Source organism: Leptidea sinapis, chromosome 22, assembly GCF_905404315.1.
Source record: "Leptidea sinapis chromosome 22, ilLepSina1.1, whole genome shotgun sequence".
Classification (NCBI taxonomy): Eukaryota; Metazoa; Arthropoda; class Insecta; order Lepidoptera; family Pieridae; genus Leptidea; species Leptidea sinapis.
The window spans coordinates 2,951,078-2,974,668 of NC_066286.1; the positions used below are offsets into that span (position 1 = coordinate 2,951,078).

General features: G+C 34.5%; 1 protein-coding gene across 1 annotated transcript; it reads left to right on the top strand.

Moving 5' to 3' along the window:
• Positions 1 to 1,242: 1,242 nt before the first annotated feature.
• Positions 1,243 to 23,395, top strand: LOC126971006 (protein 4.1 homolog). The gene is made up of 8 exons (XM_050817176.1): positions 1,243 to 1,411; positions 8,439 to 8,566; positions 19,243 to 19,390; positions 19,495 to 19,611; positions 20,596 to 20,776; positions 21,184 to 21,336; positions 22,081 to 22,266; positions 23,171 to 23,395. The coding sequence occupies exons 2-8, from the start codon at positions 8,444 to 8,446 to the stop codon at positions 23,295 to 23,297; spliced, it is 1,035 nt and encodes a 344-aa protein (XP_050673133.1). The 5' UTR covers positions 1,243 to 1,411; positions 8,439 to 8,443; the 3' UTR covers positions 23,298 to 23,395.
• Positions 23,396 to 23,591: the final 196 nt, after the last annotated feature.

The following is a 23,591-nucleotide window of genomic DNA, read 5'->3' on the forward strand; positions in this document are numbered from 1 at the left end:
TTGGTATATTCTATGTTATAAAATTAAGAATACCTTCTTGACTAGGTCTGGCCTGTCTCACTCTCCGTGTAGGTATCGAAATCGTAAGTACGTGCGGCGGCCTCTAAAGAGTAGGCCAGCCATTAGGGCCTAGGTACTCACGAGCTAGAAGTGACGCACGCGCGTACTTTGTTGTCACATACTTCAGAGATCCGACTGATATTTCAAATATTGAGAAACATAGTCATTGTGATCCAAATTTAAATTTATTGAGCTTCCTAATGACGCTGACACAATCAAATTTAAAGTGATTATCATTATGATGAAAATAAAATTTATGATTACCTATTTATTATTTAAACTAAGTAGGCTGTGTTTCGTTTTTCGTACTTACATCAAGTTAGTACTTAGACCGCAAAAAAGTAATTTGTTATTGTTATTTTAATACCTATGTGGGCGTGTGCCAGTCTAGCTCGCGTCATGGTTGTGTTCAAGGTCGTATATATACCTACCTACCTATTTCAATAGTTCCTACTTTTTAAAGGAAAAATGAACTTTGTTAAATATGTCGTGGTCTTCCAACATACACATGCAACTAATGTAGTTTGACAACGAAAGTATATTGATTTAAAATAACAATTACATACCTATTTATTTGTAGTTAGGTTAGGTAGGTTAAAAACCTACCGTTTTAGGTAAAGAAAACAGCCCTAACGTCGTCACAAAAGGTAAGAGTCACGCGATAGAAAGAGAGGCCACTTTCAGGTGAATAAAAATGTAGGATAATCGCGCTGGGTGATCTGAATTACCTACAACTTACTGTATCGTTTCAAGTCCTATTTCTTTATTTCGTTTTGCGGAGTGAGTCTTCTGTACTTGTACTGTTACATATACTTTGACTAGGTCGTAATAATATTTTAATATTTCTAGGATAAAAAAATAATACGTAACATGAATACCTGCACATATAGAAACAAATTTTGATTTGCAATTGTAGTCCGACAAATTGTATCTAAAATCTAAATAAGTTCAAGCAAACTAAAACTTCCTATAGCAATGTGAAGAATTATTATTATTAAATAGGTAGTATGTCTATATTTTAAGAACAACAAATCTATAGCGGTGTCTTAACAATATAACTTTTAAAATTCCTAACTGGACAATGGCGGCTAAAAATCTATTTTAAACACTATTCGCTTTAGTTAGAGTTCACTATTAATTGACACTTCGTTACCACTGTACCTTTTCTTGAGAAACTCGATTCCCTGACATTCGTGTTTCGAGAGTCTTGAAAGTCAAACACTAGTTTAGTAAAACTGGGAAGTGAGTTGCATTACAATAAAAAATAATAAATTAGTGCCTTTGTCATAGGAAATAGAAAAAAAAACGTTAATGTGTAACTAGTGTTAAATTACAACTGGATGTGTTTGTGGTGAGTTAACACTTTATAAAGTTGCACGACAAGTTTGAAGTTTGTAAGGCGTTGACCGCAAACACCCGGCGCATATTCAATATTGATGCATTTTTTAAATAACTTACAAAAAGGTTGGCGGAAGTATTAAAATAATTCCAATTAAATAATAATAAATTTATTCCATATTGTATAGTAATGTATTTACATTACTGCTCTATGTATACAAGGTTTCTTAATATTAGCTATGATTTTTTAATATAATATACAATAGGCGTATCTATAATACATGTATTACCTCATGAGGTATTCTACAATTTCTTTTTAATTTCCTACTAAAATTTGTATTAAAAATAAGTACCTAGATATGTATATTGAGCTGTAGGTACACAAAAAAAAATACCGCGAAAGCAGTTATCAAGCAACATTAATCTATTTATTCTATTTTGATTAATTCATCTCTAATGAAGCATAACTGTGCAACTTAAAAGTCAATGTTACACAAGACTACAAGAGCTTGCTTGATTAGCCGTATCATGTCATTAACCTCTTAAATTGAAGAGACAATTAAATATTATTCCTTACGTGATACGTGATATGGCTACCCATGCATCTAACCATCATTTTGTCTCTTTACTTATGTAGTTATATGGTTTTTCTTGAAGTATTGAAATGATATAAATATTATAATAATGTATAATATGTAAGTACCTATACCATAGCCAGGAACCGAAAATGAAAAGTATAATTAGGAATGTTTACATTTAAATGAGTAGCTAATAACTCTTTACTAACTAGGTAATTATCTACTTATGTTTTTATAGTCACGATAAGTTTTTGAGTCTACTAGGTATAAAATCAATTAATCTTTTCTCTTTTCCTTCTGAGCTAAGAGGATCTGCCTATCCAACAAAATACGAATAGTTACCTAGTAATGAAAAAATTAAAAAAGGTAGGTATGTTTTCTTTTTGTTATCCAATTTAGTGCACTGGCCGTATCAAGTGATCTTTGCCGAGCTCGTCACAATTATTAATATTGTGTCGGGAACGCCTATACTTTCTGAGAAATATGACGTCACATTTAGCACTAATGGCAGCTTAATATCAGTTGAACAGAACACAAAGGCACGGTGTCAGATTCAGTTCGTAACTTAGCAAAATGGAAGTAGATAGGTATTACAAAAAAGAAAAAACTGAATGATACCTGTTTTCCTTATTTATGGATCGTAGAACGTGGCCTCGCGTCATGCGCCAAGGCTTTGAAACCTCATCGAATTGTAAATACTGGCAGTTTTGAGGTTTCCAGTCGGTCATACAATATTAGGAATACATTTCATTCCATCTCATTAAGGCTGCTAAATAATTAACTTTCATGTCATTTCCGAATATTTGACATATTTTTTTTAGATTTTCAGGTAACCAAGGGTAACCCTAATACTAAGACTTCACTTCGTACGTCCGGGCGTTGTGAAAAACAAATTTAAATTTCTTTAATCCAATTAATAGAAGTATTTAACAATTTAGGCCTTAAGAATATCTAACAGTACCTACAAGGTACAGAAGTATCACTTCTTAAAATCATTTAAAGAAATAGGACTCTTGCCGCCATAAAATAAGGCGTAATTCAGATCGCACAGCACAATTAACTTAAATTTTTATTCACTTTCTATCGCGTGACTCTTACCTCTTCTGACGACATTAGGGTTGTCTTCTTTACCACAAACTGTACCTACCTAGTATAAGGTCATCTCATAAAAATAGCTTAGTGTATTCTATAATAAAAATAGGTATGTAATCGTAATTTTAAATCAATATTATTTGGTTGTCAAACCTACATTATTTGCACATTGTAATGTATGCGTTGGAAGGCCACGACTTAGTCAAACCTACTTTGTATAGGAAAAAAATAGGCAGCTTTAATGGTAAAAAAGTAGGTGACGGAGAAAGCTCGTGTATCACTGTCGTGGGTTCCTACTGGCTGGCCACTCTTTAGAGGCCGCCGTGCGTACTTACAATACCTACACGCGGAGTGAGATAGACCTGCTACCTAATATAATGTACCATATCTAATAAGGTATCATGAAACTTATATCTACAACCTTTTACCAACAAATTTGCTTTTATTTTATTTTGACAACAAAAAACAAACCGCCCGCTGTCCGCACGCCTCGCCTCGCGCGTCTGTTATGTAGAGCTGTGCCCTCGATGACAATTATCGTACGCTTACCGTGTTATCGCGAACCCATCTGGTTCCTTCGCGTTCCAAAACAAAAACGAATTTTTATTGATCGCCAAACATGACAAATAGAAAAAAATGTTTTAGACATGTATCTTGAAGAAAGGCAGTACAAAAATTGAGATTTAACTATTATATTAAAATTGTAAACTTAAAGCATTGTTTAAATTTATCGACATACTCATTATATGACACGATTATGGTCATCAATTATATTGAGGTCACATCACTATCGCATTCCTGAACTCTAATTCAATCGCGCGTTATCTGTAAATGCTTTTAGGCTTCTTAAGTGTTGATTTCGCTAAGATTTGTAGTAATACGTGCAGAATGCACCTATGATATGCAAGTTAGTCGGGGTTAGGTGTTATACGCTTTCTCCACCGAGGAATCGGTCCACGCTGAACCCCCGACTGAACGACCGGGTTAAACGTCAAAGTAAAACTGCTTCACGCAGAGTTCACCTAACTCGACACGTATCTCGCCTTTATACAGGGCGTTCTCAGGAGATGTTCAAACGCCGAACACCGGATCGAGAGGAATTAACGCAGCTTAGGATAACTCATAACATTTATCTATTACTAGCTGACCCAGCAAACGTTGTATTGCCGATATTAAAATCGCGATACAAAAGTAACTGTTGATCGTAGATGGGTGAAAATTTGAAGTTGTATGTATTTTTTAATGCTGACTCATAATCAAACAAATTTAAAAAAAAAATTAAAAAAAATTTCGTGTGGACCACCCTTAACATTTAGGGGGATGAAAAATAGATGTTGTCCGATTCTCAGACCTACCCAATATGCACTCAAAATTTCATGAGAATCGGTCAAGCCGTTTCGGAGGAGTTCGGTCCCGCACACCGTGACACGAGAATTTTAAATATTACTAGCTGACCCAGCAAACGTTGTATTGCCGATATTAAAATCGCGATACAAAAGTAACTGTTGATCGTAGATGGGTGAAAATTTCGTCCAAAAATTAAAAAAAAAAAATTAAGGGTGAACAACCCTTATTACTTAGGGGTATTAAAAATAAATGTTGGCTGATTCTCAGACCTACTCAATATGCTCACAAAATTTCATGAGAATCGGTCAAGCCGTTTCGGAGGAGTACGGGATGGAACATTGTGACACGAAACTTTATACATAAGATTAGATTATGGATTTCCGAAAAATAACGCGTAACATTTTTCTTAACAAATAACAAAGAACCAAGATGGTACAATCCAAAATGGGCGGCATTAAATTTATTATTTATTTGAGTATTTAATGAGTACATAGTGCTATTTCTTGTAGGATGGTACGCAATCCTTCGTGTGCAAATATGACTGATTTCATTTGACCGTTTTTTTGTTAACGCGAGTGTTACACATTTCAATAAAACGCTTTACGGAAGACGCGTGGAATTGTAACTTTGTTTTTACATTAGTTTCTGCGTAAAAGTTACATTTTATTCTTATTTTAAATTTAATCCTTTCAAAAATATTTATTCGCATTAAATTTGTATATTAGGCCCAGAAGTGAGGTATATCACTTAAAAATAACAAACTGTCACGAATTTGTATAAAATCCGCCCTCGGTTCGCTCACATATTATAATTGTTTAGGTTTTCAGAGTAATTTGACTATGTAATCAAATTATGTTCTCTAAAATGATATCATCAAAATGAAATCTCATTTTTTAACCGTAACCCATCTGTAATCCTTATAACAGGCTATCTGCCAGTGAAACTCCTTTCAAAATGGCGGCAAGCAAAATTCCTATTCTAAGTACAGTAGATTGTAATTTTATTTACTTGTGTAAATAGATTTCATTTCTTTAATAGAATAGAACGTACTGGAATGAACTTTTCAAAGTTAGACTAAAAATATAACTGTTATCATAATCGACAGAAGCATTGCATCGTAAACTTGGCTGAACAAACAAAATAATTCCTACGAATTCCATCATTGAACCAACACTAAAATTTCAAGTGCTCTGGCAATCCGCCCAGTTCAAGTGTACGTAAATTATATGGAGTAGCGAATATTAAATCAAATCAAATCAAATCAAATCAAAATCAGTTTATTCAAGTAGGTCACGAAAATGACACTTATGAATGTCAAAAGAAATAAAATATTATTCTTATTGAATCTACCGCTACTTCGTAAAGGGTTGAGCTAATGAAGAAGAAGTAGCAAGAAACTCATTGCCACTCTTTTATATCAAAATTTACAGATCATTTCAATTACAATATAATATAATATGTAAAATGTAAAATGATACAACAAATACACTCAAACGTCAAATAGTTAATGTCTTACACGAGTACTTACTCGTAAAAAAAAAAAATGTAAATTAATACAAAAGTTATTGAGTACAGTTACATTAAACTATTGTAGCAATGATTTTGCTTATTCCACAAATGACGGATCGTTTGTATGGTGGACTAGGACACAACTGACAAGAGTTAAATCGAAACTCTAGAGACTACAACACTTTGCGACCGTAGCGGCTACTGGATGCATGAGAACCACTCCATCATTTGCGCTCGAACACCTCTTGAATCTTTGACCTTTAGATCTGGTTGTACAGGAAGAGGCTAAGGCAACCTTAAGACTAAGGGGAAATAAAACACACAAACCCCTCACTCCAGAGTTCTAAAGGGAATCTTGAAGGAAATCTCTCGAAATTATAAAAATCTGTTTAAGCTTGTGCCAATGAAGCCTCATAACAAGGTTAACTTAATTCAAGATTTGGACCGCCGTTTCTTGCATAAAGACCCTGTTTCTTTATGTTTTAATAATAATTGTATAGTTTTCAAACTTTTCCCTATATTTGTAATATAAAACGGTATTGATGTCCAAATCTCATAGTTCTAGGTCAACGAAAATACCCTATTAATTTCGATCCCCTTTAAGAGGGTCGAAAAACATATATATTTTTATTTCAACTCGATTCCTCCACGCGTGTCCGAGATTCAGGATCTTGATAGACAGACGGTTGGATAGCTGACACCGGCCGTATTTGATACCTAACGCCTGATATTTTAATATATATATTTCACATATTTGCTAACTATTGAACTTAGTCAGTTAGTCAGCTAACTATTGAAGTTGTCAGGTGTTAACAGTTCCCCGGGCGGTGAAAACTCTATTTTCACGCGGTCACTCAGTGACCCTTTTAATATTGATGTACCTACATAAAAGATGACCATTAGATGAATTTTTTGTAGATCTTCACAGGCTACTTAAAGCGTCCAATGAGCCTTTGCTATTATTTTATCAATTTAATTTGTATACAGTTTTTCTTTTACAAAAAGATAGAGCCACATTGAATAAAGAGATTTTTATTCAAAATATGATGTGATATCACTAATTGATAGTCAAAAACTACCACAATTTTACAAAGTATGCCTCAGACCTGAGAAGAACGGGCGCAACAAACTGAGCAGACTTCTTTTTTTTTTCAAAAAAAAATACGGTAGCAAAGCAATATCCTACAATTAAACTTATTATTTAAAAGCCTGAGCGCGGTCGCTCCATTCCAATCTATTGTAGTATCATTAAGAAAGTAATTTGTGTTATAGTAAACTTTACCACACAAACGCTTTTTTACAATTGTTTTGAATTTCGTTTGTTTTGATCATTTCCTAGGATCTTGTTGTAAAAGCACATACATCACCCTTCAAAAGAATAACTAACTGGACTCAACCGAGACGTAGACACTATAAATTTATGTCTGTTCCTGGTGATAACTGGTGCCCATGTATATATATTTATATAACATTATCAAGAATATATTGAGTAGCCACAGTCAACATATTAATTTCTTAAAATTTTTCTCTTAATGATTCTTTATGGCCGAGGTTATAAATAGCGCGAATAACCCTCTTCTGCAGCACATAGATTGTATTAATATCGGCAACTATATTGAAGTCAACTATATTGTTGAAGAATTCACATCTATTAATCTACTATGAAAAGAGCATATGAAAGCAATCAGCGATATATTTAATGGAGCTATAATAAAGTGCCGTTTTGTTTCTTTAGGAATGGTGCCATTTCCGATGCCGTGGTAGTTCAATCATTTAATTTATGGATTTTTGCGTCAAAATATTCCTTTTGAAATCTGAATCTATTCTGAGATCAAAGGACACATTCATCGAGCCATCCAGCACCGAAAGTTCCTGTTTCGCGCGGTTATTTTAATACTATTCTTTATCACTAGTTACGCTCACTATAGCAACTCCGTAGCGATAGAATTTCTCGTTTATAGCGTTTAGAAAACAAATATGATTTAAAATAACATACTAGGTTCTCAGAGCAATGAAGGAGATATACATGAAACTCTATCAGAGACCCAACATAATGTTAACAAGGTTATTAGAATAGAGTTATTGCTCGTTAACAGTCGTCAGTGCATCAAAACTAGGCCTAGTTTTTAAATCGTTAAAAACATTTCTTTCGTAAAAATCTATCTAGAATACAAATTTATTGTTTATGCCAAAACCAACAGGAAGCATGTTATGAAATAATAACTATTTAAAGATGTTGAGTAGTGAAGAGGCGTTTGTTAAATATTTATAAATAACACAATCTTTCATCTAACAAGGAGGCCTTGTTAAAAAGTTTTTGAGCAGCGGTCACTTTAAACAGATGTGATATACTTAGGTTCGTATCATTAGGAAAATCAGGTTCAATTTATTGTTCTTGGTGGAGTGAGAGAGACCTTTAAACTTCGCTAAGCAATCAATTCAACGGGTCAATTCTGATCCCTGCCTTACGACGTGGTTGAATATAATTAGCACTAAGTATTATTTTCTTTACAGTAAACATGCGTGAAAGTCAACGCCGCCTGGCGTCTGAGGAAAGTAGTATGGTCGGTCTAAAGAGAAGTGGAAATGGTCGTGTGAGGGTAGAACTGCTTGATGGAGAACATATCACCATCGATCTTGATGTAAGTATAAGATAAGAATTGCAAATAGAGGTTTACACAATGCAAGGAGCAGAAAATGGGTGTGACGTGTCAATATAATTTTAGACACCTTGATTGTATTAGCTACTGTTTCCCAATGTAACAGCAGATGTTGTCATGTGGGCAAAACCAACTACGATAACAAATGAAATCATTTATTAATAACACCATTGTTACTAGTCAAAAAATAAGTAAATTAAAAATTCTAACTATCATTTAAGATAGGTAGGGAAGTACCTAACTCATAATAATACAATATTATGTAATTGTTGCTATGTTACATATAAAAAAAAATATTTTAAATGAGCGTACATGCGTTTATCACCTGATGTTAAGTGATCACAGGCGACCAGCAACACCACAATAATAACGGCCTTTTAACAATGTACGTCTTGGACTTAGGTATTTATTTCATCACATAATTGAGCTATAGCTTCCAATATAAGTTTGTCAATATACCTATCTATAGTACTTATATTATATTTAGGTAGGTGTTTTAAAACATAACATTCAAGAATGCCAGAAGGGCAAGACTGTGACAGCTGTGAATCTGTCGAAAAAATAAAGTTGACCTGTAAACCTCTATTTTGAGCAATGCGCACACTAAAAGAAAGTGACATACAAGTTCTGAGCGTCACAGGTAGCTTTTCACGCACAATTAAGAAATCTGGGTTGTTTTTATCGGTTGCCAGCAAGAGTTTCTATCGAGACGTATAAATTATCTAAGATTTATTTTATCGTATAATTTAGCTACAGCTTCCTATAATGTTTTTTAATTTACTTATTTATTGTATTTTATTAATTGTAATTTATCTTTAAGGTTCGTCGGTTTTTTAAACACTTTTTTAAAAAGTATTTTCATTATTTGGGTTAATATATAATATATCTCTCTAGATATAAAATTCTCGTGTCATGGTGTTAAACATTGAACTCCTCCGAAACGGCTTAACCGATTCTCATGAAATTTTGAGTGCATATTGGGTAGGTCTGAGAATCGGACAACATTTTTTTTGGTCCACACGAAATTTTTTTTTACATTTTTTTTCACCCATCTACGGTCAACAGTTACTTTTGTATCGCGATTTTAATATCGGCAATACAACGTTTGCTGGGTCAGCTAGTATATACACTCAGCGGCACAATTAACCGCCCGCCCTTTTAAAGTGGCAAATTTTGATGTTATCGCAGTTGTAAGTTATTGGGCATAAATAAGTCAAGTGTGAAAGAAATGTAGTGACGAAAAAATTACAAACTACCCACTTAACTTTGTTTTTTTTACGCATAAGTTGTGAATAGGACAAATATCGAACTTAGTCTCATTATCGTTATCGTTGCCACACTGCTTACATTGCTTCAGTGGCATTAAAAGTAAACAATTTGAGTTTGTTTTGGTTTCGTAACTTAAAGCTTGTTTGGACATCACAAACATGCCTTTTGATGCTAATTCAGTGGCGAGAGCCGTCGCTCTTATCGACGAAGGGTTTAGTCAGCGTTACGTGGCGCGGAAGCTTGGTGTCGCACGTACCACCTTAAGGGATGCTGTGAAACGGTTTCGGGAAACTGGCTCTTATGAGCGAAGACCAGGACAGGGCCGAAAAAAATGCACCTCCGCTCGTGACGACCGATTTCTTGTGACGAATGTTCTAAGAAATCGGTTCACTACAGCTGTTGAGGCACGAAACCAACTTCGTGAGGTTCGCAATGTTGAAGTGAGTGAAAGAACAGTGAGAAGAAGACTAGGAGAGAATGCCCTTGGAGCTTTTCGACCATCTCGAGTGCCACAATCGCTCGTAGGCCACCGGAGAGAAAGACTTCGTTTTTCCCGAGAGCACGCCGAATGGAATATGGAACAATGGAAGAATGTTATGTTTACTGACGAGACAAGAATATGCTTGCACGGTCCTGACGGTTGCCAGCGTGTATACAGACGCAAGAATGAAAGGTTTGCACCATGTACTGTTGTGGAAACAGTAGGTTACCAAGGTGGTTCTATCATGATATGGGGCGGCATTACGTACGTGGATACCGTCGGCATTCGAAAATTAACATGGCCATCCCGGAGCCGAGATTTAAATCCTATTGAACACATATGGGACAATTTAATAAGACATGTTCGAAGCCGCATACCAGCTCCAACCAACATAGATGTATTAAAACAATCCGTGATTGAGGAGTGGCAGAACATTCCACAACAACAGATCAAAGATGTCATCGACAGCATGCCAAACCGTTTGATGGAAGTCATGAGGGCTAGAGGTAATACGCACTATTAGAATTCATTAATTCAGCAGATTTTTTATTTATAAGCCATTTCATCACATTTGTTAATTTACGGTCAAAGTGTTTTTCAGACTTTATTATAAATAAACGTAATAATTAAAAACAATATTATCTTTCATTTTACTTCAATATACCTACGTTATAAAATAACATTCACAAGTAAGGCCACATTTTTTTTTAACCAAAATCGTAAAGTTTCGTTTAGAGAGTATAGGGGTAGACTACATAGAGTCACTTAGTAGTCACGCATTTATAACGTGTACATTAAATATACCAAAAAATAAAACACAACCTAAACATATTGTATGCAGACCTATTAAAGACATTGATTCAATTAATTTCATTTATTCGCTGAACAATATTATCTGGAAAAAATTATTATTATTAACTAATGTAAATGAAATTGTATCTTTGCTGACATATTATATTATAAATTTGTTCGATTTTTACGCGCCAAAAAAAAATATACATATTAAAGAAGCCCAATATCCATGGATTACTTATAACATTAAATTAATAATGAAACGTCGTGATGATGCACAAAAATTAGCAAAACAAACAAAACTTGAGTCACATATACAATTCTATAAGGAATTAAAACGGTATGTTCCTCAGGCTTTGCATAGGGAAAAGCAAGTGTATTTCAATACGTACATTAACTCTAATATTAATAATCCTCAAAAAATGTGGAAACACATAAAACATAATATTCGCATAAAATCAAAAGAACACAACCCATTACCGCCCCACTTAAATGATCCAAATAAAATTAATTCTCACTTTTTGAATATCCCTGGAACTAATCTAGTAACATTATCAACCCTTACGTATTTTGAGTTTCACCGTTTTGGTAACTCTACTTTTGACTTTATGACTGTTGACGAAAATTCTACTCTTATGGCTATAAAAGAGCTCAAGTCGAACGCTATTGGTATTGATGACATTTCCCTAGACATGCTGCTCCTCACGCTATCACAGACTTTAACCATACTAACACACATTATTAACACTTCTTTCAAAACTAATACTTTTCCCGACCTTTGGCGACATGCCTTGATTCGTCCTCTGCCAAAAAATGACCTACCACGCAATTTTTCCGACCTAAGACCAATTAGTATACTTCCCTGTCCTTCAAAAATTATAGAAAAAATTGTGCATAAGCAATTGATGAGTTACTTAGAAGCTCAAAATATACTACCGGATCACCAATCCGGTTTCAGAAAACAGCGAAGCACAACTACGGCCCTCATTGACGTAGTAGATAATATTTTGGCAGCGCAAGAGGAGAAAAAAGTAACAATTTTAATACTTCTTGATTTTTCACGTGCTTTTGAAACTTTAAATATAAATCTCCTACTTTCCAAGCTAGCGTACTATGGTTTTAGTGAAAATAGTATTAAGTGGTTTGAAAGCTATCTCACTAATAGAACACAGACGGTCTCAGTGATAGATGAGCAGGGTAACACAAAATTTTCAGAACGTGACACTATAACGAGGGGAGTTCCTCAGGGCTCTATTTTAGGGCCTCTTATTTTTATTATATATATTGCAGACATAATTAAAAAAATTAAACACTGCAATTATCAAATCTACGCTGATGATATACAGCTATATTTTTCTTTTTCGCCACACGAAGCCCAACAGGCAATAGATATTATAAATGCTGATCTTCATGAAATATTCATGTGGTCTGAAAAAAACTCACTGATTTTAAACCCGAATAAAACAAAATTTATGATCTTCGGCAATTGTAACGGCTTAGAGTTAATTAATGAATTCAATGTAAGACTACTCATTAATGATAAGGATATCGAACGCGTACAAGAAGTTCGCAATCTTGGGTTGATAATGGATGAATCTTTAAGATTTGAGAAGCATATAAATAAAGTCATTTCCAACAGTTTTTATAGATTAAAAGTTTTGTACCAAATTAGACCATTTATAACCACAGAATTGCGCATACGTCTTTGTGAGGCTCTTGTTCTATCCAAGTTTAACTATACCGATACAGTGTATGGTCCGAGGCTGCTTGGCAGAACAAGAAAGTCAATACAAAGAGTACAAAATGCATGTGCTCGTTTTTGCTGGGACATACCGGCCCGACAACACATTTCTCCATACCTCAAAGAAGCAAATATTTTAAATATGGATGCTCGTAGACGACTTCATTTAGCCACGCTTCTTTTTGGTATTATTAAGACAAAAACGCCAAAATATTTATATAGTAAATTGGAATGGCTAGGTCAGCGCAGCCAGTTAAATTTTGAAACAAGGTTCGCATTCAATGTCCTGTCAGTCCCACTCCATCATTCCGCCTCTTTTAGAGGAAGTTTTAGGTACAGTGCCACCAAGTGCTGGAATGATATACCACCACCGTTTCGCAATCTGAAGACTGTTGGAACTTTCCAGAAAAAAGTTAAAAATCTCATCCTTACGTCTATTTAAATTATTAAGTATCTGCTTACAAATTATGTGCATAAGTCCTACATTATAAGATTTATCTTATTAATAATACATAATGGGATCGAAGTTTTAGTTTGTTTCTGCAAATATTTCTAAAATTGCTGTTATTTTAATATTTATGTATGTATGTATATTTATGTAATATTCTGAACAAGTAGAAGCTAATTTCAAATTATCATCTTTAAAAATAATATGATGGAACCTTTAATAAAACTAAATTTATTTTTTAACATTAATAGTTACTCAATGGGTCACCTGGGGGCTGCTGAAAATCAGCGCTGTGTTGGTATTATTCCAATGCAGCATGACGCTGAGTCAGTTCCTTTTGATAACAATGACTGCTACACAGTACTTTTAAATTAAGATAATCACTATAATATTATGCATACATTTGTTTCATTTTTTTTTTATCATTTGTATATTTTTATGCTAAGTATAAGTTTTTAATTATTATTTTTTTACCTCTAAGTCTTTTTTAGTTGTATTATTCTGTGTGGTTTGTGTTTGTTATTAATAAAGTTTTCATTCATTCATTCATAAAAAATCAAGGTGGGCGGTTAATTGTGCTGCTGAGTGTATACATCTCATTCTCACTCATAAAAATTTGAATATCTATTCGTAACAGAATTTTCTAAATCGAATTAGTAGATCCAGCGGTATATGCCGGCAATGCTCTTGTCATTCCTCTGGTGTTGCAAGAGAACATTCTGGACAGCGGTGATCACTTAACACCAAGTGGCCTGTACGCTTTTTAGTCCTCCTTTTCCTTAATAAAAGATTATCCTCGAAAAAACTGTCGTAGTGATTTTAAATGAAAGAAAGTATTTTCTTTTTTCGTTAATTTTTCAATGATTTTATATTATTCTGCGATTCGGGACGGAGGCAAATCCAACAAATTAAAAATCATGAAAATCGTTCTCCAGATATAAGTGTTCGAACGACTATATTGTGTAATGTATGTTAATTTGTACTAAGAATTTTTATGATGATTTCACCAATAGGTATAATAAACGCTATAGTTTGTATAGATAAATAGGTCGGATGTATGTATATGATGATTGATAGTAATGCAAAAGTTAAAGTTAGTTACTGCAATATATGTTCTCCTGAATTATCAAAAATGATTTATTTCAGTCATCATAAACATGCAGATTTTGAGATTTAAATACGCCTGAGCAAGTCACGTAGATTTAGGAAAAACATGGCATGCCCAAATGTACTTTATTTTTATTTGGAAAACTTACAGTGTTACAATAACTTAATTGTTATTTTTTGTTGTTGATAGTCATTGAAAATGCAAATTAATAGGAACTGCAGGCGTTTAAAATTAATAACCCCTCCACCCGCAGCCGTCCGGTCGCCCGCAAGCCCGTCCCACCGCCTGCCACCAGACCGCACCACAATATCGCGCACTCGGTTGTTTATCGTCATAACTATTCAGATATGTGTTCAAATAATATAGTAAAGACAGAGATTACCTTCTTTACATATATGTTATGTAAGTATGATTCTGATACGTAAGCTCTATTATTGTAAAGTTTCAATTAAATCCATTTAGTAGATTTCGTGTGAAACAACAAACCTACATCCATACATCCAGATGTACATACCTACATTCTAACAAACTTTCGTATTTATAGTATGTATTAGTGGATGCTTCTTTCGAAAGCCAGAAGGTACGGCTGAGATTTTTACAGTTCCATACATCCAGACATCTATACATTCTTACAAACTTTCGTATTTATAATATTAGCAGATACTTTTTTGGAAAGCCAGAAGGTAGGGCTGAGATTTTCACAGGACCAGACATCTAGACATGCATACATTCTTACAAACTTTCGTATTTTTAATATTAGTAGATACTTCTTTAGAAAGCCAGAAGGTAGGGCTGAGGTTTTCACAGGTCCATACATCCAGACATCCATACATTCATCCAACTTTCGTATTTATAATACGATACTTCTTTGGAAAGCCAGAAGGTAGGGCTGAGATTTTCACAGGGTTGTAAGATTAAGTTTAGTATGAATCGATGTACCTATATATTATGTCTGACCTAAATGACCTGTCATTCTCACTTTTTGCCTCAGATGGAAATGATGTCCGTCACACACAATTGAATATCAATGATTCTATGCTGGGCTATTTTTGTAATCTTCTACTTTCTCGCGGGAACCCCGTCGCTTTTATGGGATTTTTGAATTTTATAATACTTACTCATCGCTTTACCGGCAATATAAGGTTGACAAATTTTACTAAATTAGGTGAAGCAGTTGTTGTGTACTAAGCTATAAAATAAACTAAAGTACCTATTTCATTTTTCTCACTCGCTAGTTTTCCAGGGTTAAAGGTATCCAAGATGTTGACCGGCAATATATTATCAAAATGCCAAATTTTATTATATTGTGCATAAGTAATGGTTTACTATGCAATATAAGATGCCAAATTTTATAAAATAATGTGCATCCGTTGTTGTGTACTACGCTATTTTAGTAAGTAGAGGTTTTTAACTGTCTCACGGGAACTCTTTAATTTTATGGGATGAAAAGTATCTAAGATGTTGACCGCGGATGTAAAGTATCATCATGCAAAATTTCAATTAAATCGGTCCAATAGTTTCAGAGATTAGCCCGTACAAACAGACAAACAGACAGAGAAATTAGAAATTCCAATAAAATCGGGAATTGTTCTATTTCTCTTCTTACATCGCCCTGACACGCTTTTGATAATTGTTTTTCTTTGTACAGAAATTTGATCTCTGCAGATTTATTATAAGTATAGACTTATATTTATTTTAAATCATATAATATTCAAGAACGTCAGAAGCGCCATCTTACTGATTTACTCTAACACAGTAAATATTTTTCACAAGTTTATTTTGTCTCCATGTCAGCATTGATTGAAAACAGAAATAAGGCAATTTTGCTGTCAACATATTTTGTCCTTTCTTGGTCGCGAAAAATTGATATCAAAGTGAATTTGTGACTTATGTTGCAATAAGACCCTCTTTAATTTTTGTCTTTACAAATATATAATTTTTTTCTAATTTGGGTCATTAAAGGCATTTATTTTCTCTAAATTGATTCCTTTAGAATTATTTTTGATGTCATTTCTAATAACTACTAAATACTACTACCGCTTCGGAAACAAATGGCGCTTTGAGAGAGAAGAAGCGGCGCAAGAAACTCTCCCAGCATTCTTTTTTTTACGCTCTTTCAAGATTCAATAAAAATATACAATATTGTACAATCATTTGTATCGCTATAAAATAATCACAATCTAGTCCCAGGCTGTCCGGTCATTTAGATATTCAGCAGTGGAGTAATAGGATCTATGACAGAGCCATTTTTTTTATAGATAATGCCTGAACAGTGGCTGGGACTTTATTATAGAAGTGTATACATTTACCCTTAAAGCTATTATGTATCTTATGAAGCCTACTAGAATTAGTTACAAGCAATCCCTTATTTCAGTGTTATAATAATGAAAATCACTATTAAGAGCAAAAAGGTGACGATTTTTGTGAACGTATATAAAATTTTCATAAATGTACTGAGAATGAACAGTCATAATATTTATTTCTTTAATTTTTTCTTTGAGAGACTGTCTATAACGAAGCTGTTATATAGCACGAACAGCTCTCTTTTGCAGAGCAAACACTATATCAATGTCAGCAGCATGACCCCATAGTAAAATACCGTACGTCATGATGCTGTGAAAATAACTGAAGTACACTAATCTTGTGATCGCAACATTCGTGTACTCTCTAATCTTTCTAACTGCATATGCCGCCGAGCTGAGTCTATCTGCTAGATGGGCAACTGCAGCTTTTTATCTAACGTGATACCCAAGAAGACCGTAGTTTCCACAAGTTCCAATCTCTGGTCATTTATAAGTACGTTGGTTTGTACCTCCGCTGTGTTTGGTGTAACGAACCGTACACTTTGTTTTAGTGCAGATAATTCGTCTCAAACCAACGCACTATCTTTGAGAGTGCATTGTTTACCTCGTCATCAATATCTGCACGTCGCTTCACTTTAAAAATAAATGAAGTATCATCAGCAAACAATACAATCTCATGGCTATCATCTACCACAAACGGTAGATCGTTAATATATATAAGAAACAAGAAAGGACCGAGAATAGAACTCTGTGGAACACCTATTCCCACAGGTTTACCCGAAGACCGTTTGCCATTTACATCGACTATCTGAACTCTTTCGCTTAAATATGATTTTAACAGATTTAGGGCTCTATTTTTCACTCCATAATGCTTTAGTTTTAGGAGTAAAGTTTCATGGTGGACGCAGTCAAATGCTTTGGACAAATCACACAAAACGGCCAATGCATCCTGTGACTCTTCCCAGGCATCAAAGATGTGCTCAATGAGTCTAGTACCCGCATTAATTGTTGATAAGCCACTAGTGAAACCAAATTGATTTTTGTTCATTAATTTACAAAAATGCATTTGTAGCTGCTGAAGCAAAAGTTTTTCAAAAATTTTACTAAAAACAGGCAGCACAGAAATAGGTCTGAAATTAGCAGGGTCAAAAGAACTGCCCGATTTAAACAAAGGTATAACTTTGCTGTATTTCATCAGGTCAGGGAACACACCCTCATCTATGCATTCATTAAATATGTAATTATTATGTATTTTACAATATTAGTCGAATGGCCCTATAGGTCTTTTTGTATTTTTAGGTTAATTAATTTAAAGATTTTTATTATATCGCTACCTGTAACATACTTAAATTTCAAATTAGTGGTGGTAGTTACTGGTACGTGTAATTTAAGCATATCATGTGCTGCTTTTGGTGAAGAGTTAAGGTCTTTGGTCGTGACAATCGGAATTTCGGAGAAGTATTTATCAAATTCATTTGCAATTTCTATTTCCGAATTTATAACGCGATTATTAATATTTAAACAGATAGAGGTGTTACGGCAATTCGATCTACCAGTTTCATTGTTAATTACACTCCAAGTCGCATTTACTTTATTATTACTGTTTTTAATTTTATCTGCAATGAAACGTGTTGTCGCTTCATCACAAACTACTTTAAAGAGCTTGAAGTATTTTTTTACATATATTTTAAATTCTTCACTATTATTGTAATGTTTCTCATAATAAAGGTCATATAAGCGTTTACGACTTTTGTGGATACCCATTGTTGCCCAATCATTAAAACAATGTTTGTTGTTTACTGTCACCGTTACTGGAGTAAAAATCCTGTCAAATTCCTCACAGAAGGAATTGGAGACTAAGTTATAGTGAAAATTAGCAGTTTCACCACAGTGTAAAAATGGTATCGTATTTACCAAATTATTTCTAAATCTCTCAAGACGGCTGGTAACTGGTATAATCGTCAACTTTTTTGGTCTGACATTGTCCAATCTTGTATTTACTTTTATAAGTTGCCCACTATGGTCGGACTGAAGATTATGAATTATGAGTTTACTAGTAACAGTAACATTTGTAAAAATATTATGTAAACAGGTTGCTGTTGTAGAAGTGATTCTAGTAGGTTCCCAAAATACATTGAACAAATTAAAACTTTGAAATAAAATTTTTAAGGCTTGTACAATTGGCCGAAGGTTCGAGCAAGTTTATAGTAAAATCTCCACACACTATAATTGACTTGCTGGTTTTGCTAAATTTTGATAGTACCTCCTCCATTCTATGTTGGAATTGTGGGGGGAGGGGGGGGGCGGTTTACACTTATAATAATAAATTGCTCTAGTTCTAACAAGCTATCTCAATTACTTGTTCTATAGAGAGATTAACAATATCTCTTCTATTTTTAGGGAACCTCCATGTAATGCCCTACTGTTTGCATTGTTTGTAATACTTTCATCATATATTAATTATTAAAACCACTCAATATTATTCTTTGATTCTTTAATAATTATGCCCATCACAGCGCAAATCACGTGGTGCTGATCTCGTAGACAGCGTATGTGAAAGCCTGGATATATTGGAAAAAGATTACTTCGGACTCCTTCACACTCAACGCGGAGATCCAAGAGTTTGGATTGACTTGGACCGACGTCTATCAAAGACTTTTAGAAGTGAGTTTCGAACGTTACAAATACTTATCTTCTTGCTTAGCTTCTAAAACCAAAAGTTATTGCATTCATAAAAATATATTATAGTATCTGTAAATTTTTTTTAGACGAACCTTGGGACGTCCGACTAGCTGTAAAGTTCTATCCGCCGGAACCTTCTGAACTGCAGGATGACGTCTCCAGATATCAGCTTAGTTTGGCTGTTAGAAGAGATATTATAGAAGGTGCACATTAATTTTTTTTTTATATGTTTATTTAGTTTTTATTTTAGTCTATACATGGATGATCTTGTAGCGCATTAGAATCTTGCTCTAAAAATATATTTTCTTATTTTGAAACAGGCATTAACAGTCATTAACCCGCTTAGCAATTGATGCCTACCTGATGACGACACCGCTTTTCCTTCATTACAATTCTTAGAGTTCTTAGCTCACAAAACCCGACCTTTAAAAAACGCTGCTGATTTAGATTTTCAATAAGAAATAAACCACAAATCATTAACCTTCTATACGAGCAGCGTCTGGGTCAGATATACTCAAAGAACGCTTAGTGCCTTTTGCATTCAGAACAACATTGGTTTAAGGTTGATTTTAGGGCTGCCCAGCTTTTGCAGTGATTCGGCAATGATGCGGATGCGAGGGTAGACTAGGGTAGGCGAGGGCTTCCATGCCATCCAACTCAAAAGAACCGCGTCATTGCTGAAGAGGTTGCGGGGTAGCCTTAACATCATTCTGCAAACCATTGCTAGTCATTACGATGACATGATTATAAAGGCGATAGAGGAAAAAAAATAATTTGCGACTTCATGTGCCTGTTAAGTTATAATTATACTAACATAATTTATTAAGGACATTTTACAAACAATTATTGTGGATTTTTTTTCAATAATAACTTATTATGATTATTGAAACGTTGTTCGAATCGAAAACTTATACAAATGCTAGACTAACAGCACATAGACGTACACAAAGGCGTGGAGAAGTATGATCAAATAACAGGGAGAAACTTGAATGAAACTAAGTATTTCATATACCTACCTACCTATACAAAAGCCAGCGAAACGAAATAAATAATAAATTCTAAATTAAGTAATTTTCCAACTGGATTGAACTTAATGTATCCATGTAATCCTAATAAAATATATTTTTGTTTGATAAAAAGATTTTTCTATTATGAAGATTATCATTATTATAAGTATATTATTATAGGTCGTCTGTCGTGTTCACCGATAACCTATGCTCTGCTGGCTTCGTATGTGCTTCAAGCTGAACTGGGAGACAGGCAGAGTCGGGTGTCCGTGGCTACTCTGTCTCAGCATCATGCGATTCCACTACATGCTGTCACAGACACCACGGAAGACAATATTGACCAGTTGTACAGAAAGCATAGGTATAGGACCTTACTACCATTTTGAACATGTTTTTGTGTCTTTCAATGTGTTGTTTTTTTATGAAAATAAAGGACGAGACGAGAAGGGCGTTCAGCTGATGGTAATTGATACGCCCTGCCCATTACAATGCCGTGCCGCTCAAGATTATTGACAAACCCAAAAATTCTGAGCGGGACTACAGTCTACAACTGCGCTCGTCACCTTGACACATAAAATGTCTCATTTGCCGTAATTTCAATAGCTGCGGCGCCCTTCAGACCGAAACACAATAATGCTTACTCATTACTGCTTCACGGCAGAAATAGGCGCCGTTGTAGTACCCATAATCTAGCCGGTATCCTGTGTAAAGGACTACTGAATACTACTAAATTACTAAATACGTATAATGAACAAAATTTAATTCCAGCGGTCAAACACCGGCGGATGCTGAAATAAACTACTTGGAGAACGCGACGAAACTACCGATGTATGGTGCCGAGGTACACAAAGCGAAAGACAGTGAGGATATAGATATCATATTAGCTGTCTCTGCGTCAGGGATTACGATTTTAAGAGACAGGTAAATTCATTGGTTTAAGAATTTCAAACCACTTTATAATAATAAAAGCACTTTTATTCCAAAACCATACAATAATTTTTAAATCAAATTTACAAAATATCCCTAATTTCGGCATGCGTCTTGGTATAGGCCTCCTCTAAAGATTTCCATTGCTTCCTGTCTTGCGTGACTCTCTTCCAGGTCGGACCCGCTGTTACTTTATTTCATCCTCTCATCTGGTAAACTGCCTACCTCTGTTTCGCTTGCCATCCCATGGATACCATTCCATCACTGCCTGGCTCCATTTTCCGTTTGTGTCTCGCCTCATGTATCCTACCCGACTCCATTTCTGTGATTTTATTTTTCTAGTATATCGGTGGGTTTCGTTTTTGTACGGAGAACAATGTTTCTCATTCTATCCTTTCTTTTCGAGCCTGACATTGGCCTTTGAAGTTTGGCTTATCTGCCTCAGAGATTTGGTAAATGGCCATGTTTCGCAACCACATTCCTTTTTAATGTCATGCTTAGGTCTTTCGATTTCATAATCATCTTTAGGGACCAGTATTTTTTCCGGGATACCAATTTGTGATGGATTTACTCCATTTCTCTGTACCTCAAGGGATGTGCCCCGTTCAGCGCCATTGTTTTCATATAATTAATATATCTTACGTACCTATGTTTATTATTCTATGAAGGTAGAGGGTCTATCCTCTAAGTTAATAAGGGCTGATTTATATATATTGATGTATTACCACTCCATTTCAGTATAATAATGAATCGATTTCCATGGACGAAGATATTAAAAATCAGCTACAACAAACGCACATACACTCTCCGACTAAGAGCTAGTGAGTTTGATGAGTTCGAGACATATCTGAGCTTCAAACTGCACTCTACCCGGGCGAGCAAGCGACTGTGGCGCTGCAGTGTGGAACACCATATCTTCTTCAGGTAACTATTCTTCATGTTATGAATGGTGGTTATAATCAGCGCAAAAGTTCGGACTTATATCGAAATGTCAGACTTTCTTTTTTTTTTTTTAATATTGACACACTTTTTACACAAATTATCTTGTCCCAAGTTAAGCATATATAGTCTGTGTTATGGGTTACAAGACAATGATATATTTAATACAATATACTTACTTAAACATACATAAATTCATATAAACATACATAAATACATTTAAACATCCATGACTTAGAAACAAACATCCATATTCATCATATAAATACTTGCACCTACCGGGATTCGAACCCGGGACCTCTAGCTTAGTAGGTAGGATCGCTAACCACTCGGCTATACAGGTCGACAACTTTCTGTCAGGACTTTTCAAATTAATAAACTCAGTTTTACTTAAACGAGTTCAAATGTCAGCTTTTGATCTCGATTAAACACAAAGCGATTTAACCAATAACTGTTGACGTAAACTGAGTTTAAATGTCGTAAGAAACTGCCAAAACTGTCATCGATAAGTATGAACAAAATCAAAATTGTTAAATGTCAGTTTCTACTACGACAGTGACAGATGTTGAACGCGATCAAATATGTTGAACGTCCAAAATTCGGCGGTCAGCATTTTAACGCGTTTAGTATGTGTTGGTGAAATCAGAATTGAATCTGTTAACACGTATACAGACGTAAGCTTATTTCAAAGTGTTCTAATTACGTGCTTCTTCAGTGATGAAATCGGGGCTAAATGGTAACCCTTCTCACTGCTCGCACTGGTAAAGCGACCATTTGGGTGGGTTAATGATACGCTAATAATTATCAAAGTACACGCAATTCAGTTATACTTTTCTATTAAAGTAAAGTTATAGATGACAATACGAAACTGCCTTCTTGTTTGTTTCAGAAGAGAGATGCCAGTGAAAGTTGAGAGGATATTAGGGTTCCCTCGGCTTGGCTCTCGGCGTCTCTCATGTAGGCGAACGTTAAGACAACTACGTACGGAACCATTGCGGGTTGAGATACGTGCTTGACTATTATTGACCTGAATTTGAATTTAATGTGTATTAAAGTTTAAGTCTTGTTGCCATGTAATTTAAGAAGAATAAAATAAAAGAATTAAATACTTTGATACGTTATTTTTTTTATATTACATATTCATTTTAATTATAATGTAAATGTTAAAAAAGAATAAAACTGAAAACGCATTTATTTCCTTAAAATCGATCCCTTTGGATTTTTTTTGGGATTTGATGGATGATCTTCGCTTCCCGTCATTAGAGTCCATTATGCTGTTGTATGCGTTGTTGCTCCGAATACTTGGAATG

What these genes read in the sequence shown, in the direction of transcription:
- LOC126971006 (XM_050817176.1), top strand. Translation starts at nt 8,444, where the DNA reads ATGCGTGAAAGTCAACGCCGCCTGGCGTCTGAGGAAAGTAGTATGGTC. An exon ending in TAGAAGAGATATTATAGAAG is followed by an intron (nt 19,612 to 20,595) that starts GTGCACATTAAT and finishes ATATTATTATAG; the next exon opens with GTCGTCTGTCGTGTTCACCG. An exon ending in CAGTTGTACAGAAAGCATAG is followed by an intron (nt 20,777 to 21,183) that starts GTATAGGACCTT and finishes ATTTAATTCCAG; the next exon opens with CGGTCAAACACCGGCGGATG.